Source organism: Prunus persica, chromosome G5 (genome assembly GCF_000346465.2).
Source record: "Prunus persica cultivar Lovell chromosome G5, Prunus_persica_NCBIv2, whole genome shotgun sequence".
Lineage (NCBI taxonomy): Eukaryota > Viridiplantae > Streptophyta > Magnoliopsida > Rosales > Rosaceae > Prunus > Prunus persica.
The window spans coordinates 7,907,891-7,914,756 of record NC_034013.1 but is presented as its reverse complement, the minus strand read 5'-3'; the positions used below and the strand labels follow the sequence as shown (position 1 = coordinate 7,914,756).

At 39.2% G+C, this 6,866-nt stretch overlaps 2 protein-coding genes across 3 annotated transcripts; both read right to left on the bottom strand.

Annotated features, from left to right (window-relative positions):
- Positions 249-2,900, bottom strand: LOC18776208. The gene is made up of 2 exons (XM_020563581.1): positions 2,089-2,900; positions 249-1,726 (listed from the first exon to the last, which is right to left on the bottom strand). Exons 1-2 carry the CDS (start codon positions 2,517-2,519, stop codon positions 673-675), a joined length of 1,485 nt encoding a protein of 494 aa, XP_020419170.1. The 5' UTR covers positions 2,520-2,900; the 3' UTR covers positions 249-672.
- LOC18776248 (transcription factor MYB1R1) lies at positions 2,832-6,426 on the bottom strand. 2 transcript variants are annotated; one of them, XM_020563583.1, is made up of 4 exons: positions 5,541-6,426; positions 4,455-4,663; positions 3,584-4,058; positions 2,832-2,917 (listed from the first exon to the last, which is right to left on the bottom strand). In XM_020563583.1, the coding sequence occupies exons 1-4, from the start codon at positions 5,818-5,820 to the stop codon at positions 2,913-2,915; spliced, it is 969 nt and encodes a 322-aa protein (XP_020419172.1). In that variant the 5' UTR covers positions 5,821-6,426; the 3' UTR covers positions 2,832-2,912. The 2 variants fall into 2 exon arrangements, with proteins under 2 accessions (XP_020419172.1, XP_007209344.1); XM_007209282.2 differs by lacking the exon at positions 2,832-2,917 and having other exon boundaries at positions 3,215-4,058; positions 5,541-6,423.

Below are 6,866 nucleotides of genomic sequence, written 5' to 3'. Positions count from 1 at the left end.
ATTCCGCCACTGTAATTGAGACATCACCAATCTTCTTTGCCCCAGCCAGAAGAACTCAAGCATTCTCATCTCTAATCACAAAGCCAACCGCAGCTTGGTTATTCTTGACGGAGCCTTCAAAATTGATTAGTATGGTTAGGTGTTGAAACTACTAATAAGATCCTAAGAAAAGCCACTTGGGCACAAGAGCCCATTGAAGGCTCAAGCTTCCAGAAAGCTTTTAACCCTTAATTACCAAGCATTAAGTGTAAACCCAAAAAAATTAAATAAATAAATTTTAAACAAGAACCATTGTTCCAGACAAGGTGAGAAATTGGCACTTTGGAATTAATTTACAATGATGTTCCAGAAAAATTGTACATTAAACAGTCTGTCTATAATCAGTGGCATTATAAGAATTTTGATGAGAAACCAAACCACCCTTTTTCTTGTTAGAGCATGTGAAATGTATTTCCTTCATAAGACTCCAACCTTTTTCGAATTCAACTCCGTTCTTCACGAAGCACTTCCTCTGCAGCCTACACCCGCTGGTGCCATTAAGTTACGAGCCATGAAGCAGGCTCACAATTTCAAGCTTGCATAGCTCAGGCATGCTTCTGAACCATAATTTGTACAGCTTCATTGAATTATAATTTCTCATGTCATTAGGCATTTGACCATGTAATCAGAAAACTAGCTAGAACATGCACCAAACTTCCTCATCGACTCTATAATGTCTGCAATAGTTGACCCTGCTGTCCCAACAAATCCAAGGGAAGCACAACTGCAAACAGTTTGCTCTATGTATAGAAGAACATCAGGTAGTCCTGGAGGACAATCCTTCTCAATCTGACCAGTGCCATCATGTTTCTTTGGAACAGTCCCAAACTTCAAGCCATGACCTGCATCCACGATTCTTTTAGCAGTTTGTATTATCAGCTCATCTCTTTCTTTCAGGAAAAACAGTTTAAACTGACGTGAATCTCTAACCAATTCCCCCAAGTAACTTCCTGTCCAATTATTTTTAGGAAGATCGGTCATCACGAAAATATGAATAGGAAGAGGGCCTTGCATCAAAGCATCCACTGTTTGTTTGAACTTCAGAAAAGTAGCCTTCCAATGGTTCTTGAACTGCCCATCTAGCAATCTGAGCTGTGCACAAAGAAAAGGAGTCTTTATGGTACCATAAGCAAACTTCTTCCCAGCGCTCAGAATTTCAGGGGCAAATGGAAGAAACTCAATCTTCTCAATCAGAGTTTTTATCCCTTGATCTCTTGGAGCATCATGAATATCAATGTATAGCTCCGAACGTTTGTAAGGAAGAGTGAAAAGGCTCCCAAATGCCAGTACAGTAGCTGATTCAGCTTCAGAACCAGGTCCGAGAGTATTATATACATCTCGGCGTTTCCTAACATATGAAATTTTCTTTTTCTTCTTGAGTTGTTCATCAGGTTGGAAAGAATCCAATGCCCCATCCAAATTACCACTTTGGTATGTCCAAACAGTAGTTCTGCAGTCTTCATTAACAGCATATAAACACTTTACATCACCATTGAGCCCAGATAGTAGAGATCCACATTGCTTAAGTCTTTCAAGCAAAGAGGCATGCTTATCCAACTCATTGTAGCAAGCAAAATCTTCGTTCACATTGCACCATAAGGATATAAAAACCCTGAAATCTATGACTCGAACTAAAGAAGAAGAAACTAATGATGATACGTCAACAATGTCAGCCATGGAAACATACCTGCAACAAGAGAGAAAGATAGTTGTATTGTAAATATAAAAAATATCGAAACAAATTTGGAACCAATGAATAAATATCATAAGTGTACATCAAGTGAGTTTGATAAGACACATTTGGTACCATTAACATGGAAATCAAAACAAACCCAATAAACCAACATGCCAATCCTACCAAAAAAGAAAAATCCAATACCTTCCCAGCATCATTTTACAAACCGAACAATGGGTCAAGCAAAAACAAGTTGGGGCCATTAACATGAAAACTAAAACAAACCAATCAAACCCACATTCCAATTCCACCAGAATTCAACACCTTTACCCCAAATAGACCAACAAAATGAGAAACGGAGGAAACCGATATACCTCCCACTCCGAATGAGCTCAACGATATGATCCCAGACCGAAATTCGGATCTCATTGGCACTCAAAACCCGAAACTTGGGGCAACTACCGAGAGCAACAGCATGGTGATCGAGAACCGGAGGGACAACCAAGGTCCGGTTCAAAATGGCGGCCATCAAAACGGCGTTCTTGAACTCGGAAAGCTGGTTGCTGAAGCCACTGTGGGGAGCGTACCAGAGGAACTTTCCTCCTCCAAGGGAGGGGCATTTTGGGGAATCGGAAATTGAGGTCTTGTTGGAGAGGAGAGAATTGGGAGTGAGAGAGAAGAAGTAGGAGAAGAAGAAGAGAAGGGAAAAGAGGAGAGTGAGGTAGATGAGTGGGGACCTGTACGAGGGTTGTTTTCTGGTGGGCCATGGTCTCGCTGTGGGTCTGTTTCTGGTGAGGAGGTTCATAGCTGCCTCTCTGTGTCTTCGCTACTGCTACTATGAATCTGGAGATTTGAAGTTTTGGGACTTCCGGTAGGAGGAAAGGGATCTGGCGGCTTTGGCCCGTCTGGGTTGAATTGTAATCTCTCTTGTTCTTGCGCCGGGTTGTCTTGGTTGTGGTGAATCGGATGTAATCTTTTTTATGATTATAAATTATAATCCAAATTAGGGGTGGTAATTTTTTTTGATGACACAGGGGACAAAAAACCCCAAACAAAACCTACACTAACCCAACCGTTTTTCGTCCAAATAAAAAAAAAAAAAAAACCAACCGTTTTATATTTGCCCTGCCAGCACAGCACGTTCGTTTCTAATACCGGTCAACTTAAATCCGCTACATTCGTGTCCGGTTGAGTCATGTTATCCTGTCATTTAAAAAAAAAAATTACCACCGTAATCAGGATCCGACAACCCATTAACAAAATGAAATATATTGATTAGAACTAATCAGATCAAAGTAAGATGAGGCATGTATAATAATTGAAGTGATTTCCTGTTTTGTAGGTCTAGTAGTAGAATCAATGGTTTTATGTCCGGGATAGTTGTAATAACTTTTTGAGTTACCAATTTTCTTTTCTAAAAAATGGAAAGAAGGAAATAAAAATAAAAATAAACGAAGGAGACCTTCATTTCAATGCAATGCAACCCCAAAAAATCTTTTGCCTTTCTGAAAATGCAGATATTCAAATTTATTCATATTACGGTGAATAGCTATTCTACAAGTACGGCGGTTGCTCGACTTTAGAATGTCTACATGATCAACACTGGGAGGACAAAAACCAACCAATTCTAGACACCAACACAAGATGTCAAAGATTTAAATAATTTGGACAAGAGATGGTACAGTCTAAAACCTAAGACCAAATTATAGATTATAACTATTATTTTAAAAAAAACATTATTAAGGTTATTCCATAATGAGATGCAACTCAAACCCAAACCAGACTGCACATTTCTAGCCTTGTATTAACATTAACCTGTAAAATTCCAAGGCACGTCTAACCACTAAACAGCATGGATGGGACTACCACCTGAATTCATGCCAGAACTTCCAGAGCCTGGATTTGCATGAAAAGCCGACTGCCTAGAAGACCCTTCAACCAGCTTTAGCGTAAGCGAGGAGGGGCCGGAATGACCTATAGGCTCTCCTAAGCTCAGTTTTGACATTCCTACTAGCTCATCAACATTAATCGGGCTCTTTGAATGTACTGCTGTTGGCTTGAGAACCTCGTGTTTATCCTGCTTAGTGGGCTCAGTACTGTATCCAGGCCACAATGGAAAAGGAACTGGGAAAGGTGAGAAATATGCAGGATATATCATTGGGTAAAATGACTGTGAGCTATCAGGCTGTGGAGGGAGAGGTTCTCCATCTGAGTTGGTAGAATCCATTGATTCACATTCTTCATCCAAAGCTGGAGGAGCGGGCAATGGGTTGTTGCTTTGACTTTCAGCTTGTAGATGGTTGCCAGGTAAGAAGTCTAGTGGTTCCATTGGAGCCTCAACTGACTGTAGAAAAATTATCAATAAACCATACATAAGTCAAGAAAGATAAAATCAGAATCTAATTGGAGATCTCAAGTAGGAACCATGCAGTCAAGATTAAATATGGCCCTAGTTTATCACCAGACAAATACTGCATTCAAGACCACGAGATTCAAGACAGAAGTGAAAGTTATAAAATGAAAGAAAATGAGAGAGAAGGACCGGGTATGTTAAACTTTTACACATGCAGAGGACATGAATTTTTAACCAACAAGATTAAATAGTCAACACAAACTTGAGAGCACATCATACAGTGTACCGTAGGATGCAAAGAAACTCAATGTGGTGAAATTTTCATGTTGCGTGCCTGTATGTAAAAAAATGTGCATACTGGTTATGCAAGGCGGAAAAGATACTTACATCATCTGCTACAATATCAAACAGGCTGGAACGCCGTTTTCTCCTCGACACATTAGTCTGCCTAATGAAATATTTCTGAGCATGGCTAGCTACTTGAGTAGGTGTTCTTGATATGACGTAATTGCGAGCAATCCCACGCCAGTCACCTTTGCCAAGCTTCTGCAGTCCGAGTAAAAACATCCTATGTTCATCTTCAGTCCATGGAGTGCCTACATGGAAAAAATGAGAAACTAGAATCTGTTAATACAAAAAGAAAAACTTAGTAGAACTCCTTGTATCATGATCATTAGGTCCTCTTCGAGAATTCTATTGTTGATAATGAGATCAATGTAACTACTAATCAACAAATCCAGTGTGATAAATAGATCATATACACCAAATAAAAAATAAATAGTAAATATACAACCATAAGATCCCAAAATCCCTGGAAAAGTTATTGCAGTACATCTGAAAACTGACAACGCTTATATTTGCATTTCAAGTGACCTCTCATACCGATGAGGGTTGCCTATGGGATGGTCTAAACCAGGCATCCTACTAAATGAAATCTAAAATACCTAATACAATGAGGTCCATTGCTTACATCCCTTAAGCTTCATCACCTTAAATTTAACCACTAAACTCCTGGGCCTATCTTTTATGGTAGCACCCTTGTAGTTGGGACAAATTTACTCTTTTAAACCTTTTATTTATGCAAAGCATCGTTTTTTATTAAACCTCTGCAGCCTAATTCTTCTTTGCAGAAAGCATTTTGTTGCAGATGTTTGTTCATTTTCTTCCTTTACAGTTTACACTTCATTTGGAATCTGATCCATTTTTCCATTTCGTTATTAACTACCAAAATACCATCAATTGAAAATCGAAATTCAGATATGCTAATTATGCAAACACTCCAAATAGCACCCCAAAAAAATTCAATTTAGCTAATCACTCAACTTCAAATAATTATAAATCGGACATATCAAGTAAGAATCAACACACAAACGCACATACCCAAAATGAAAAACTTCAAAATTAGACAACGAAAAAAAAGCAAAACAATTGAAAGATTTAAGATTAGGAAAGGGGAAAAAGAAAAGGCTGAACCTTTTTTCCGTTCACGGCTCGAAGACGATCCGGGCACGAAGTCCTCAGAGGCATACCCGTCGGCAGCGCCGGCGTGATCGTTGGTGGTGTCGCCGGGAGAACCCGGATTGTTCGGGTGGGGACCCGAACTCGACCCGGCATAGTGGGAGAGATTGCCCATACTAGCGCTCTTCCTGATGGAGCCATCGGTCAAGCGAACGCCGAAGAGCTTGACCCCTCGGTTGGGGCACGTCCGAGAGTTGTGGCCATTGTGGCTGCAATGCGAGCACCTCCGAGTCATTGATAACACGAAAATGAATCGGATCGGGCGAGTTGGGTTGGTCGGACCGGAGGATCCGAATCACATGATCCGAGACAAGGAAAAAGGTGTGTTGGGTTTGGGTTTGGGTGTGCGTGAGAATTGGGAGTTGGGTTTGTTGTTGATTTGTGGTTTGGCTTCGAAATTCTTTGTTGCTTCTACGTCTTCTCTTTCGCACCCTCGAGTTTCGTAGAGCGGAAGAGAGAGAGAAGAGAAAGACAAAGAACAAGTAGGAGATTTATGAGTAGAACACTATCCATATATCGTGGCGTGGATAAAGAGAAGAGACTATTCGGTGTTTCGCAGGATGGTTTTGGAAGAAAATTGTTTGATTTTTTATTGCCCGGTCCTTTGTTTAGTCAAACATTTTTTGGATGACTATGTGTGGGATATTTCACTTTCATTTTTTATTTCTTTCGGGATAATATCAAATTGGAGTTTTTTTTTTTTTTTTTTCCTTTTAACATTTTCACTCAAGTAGGGTGGCAAATTTGATACAACTTAATAGCATGACTAGAATTTCGACAAAAATAAGAAAATAGGCATGATACATCATGACTCGATGGTCACAAGTCACTCTGTCTTGTTTGAATCTAAGAAGTAAGTACTTTTCCAGTGATTTGAATTTTTCTATGAGTAGAAGGTTTGAATGGTCTGATTGAGGCTCAATCCCCAGGACAAGATCCTAACCAGAGCCGGTCTTGGGTAATCTGAGGCCCAGGGCAAAAATTTAAAGTGTGCCCAAAATAATGTAAACATTAAAATTATAATTTTTTTATCAAATAATTAATTTTATTAAAATTATAGCATTCATTGTTTTTACAACATAAGCCTTCCCGTTTGTTATTTTTTGATGATAATAATTTGAGGAAAAATGTCATCGTGTTCATCCATAGGGAATTTGCAGTTAGTTTCTCCCACATGAAACTTTTCTAAAAGTAAATCTGCCATTTTTGCATCATAAACTTTCAATTCATTTTCATTTTCTGCTTATTCTTCCAAATGAATATGAACAATTCATTTGGTAA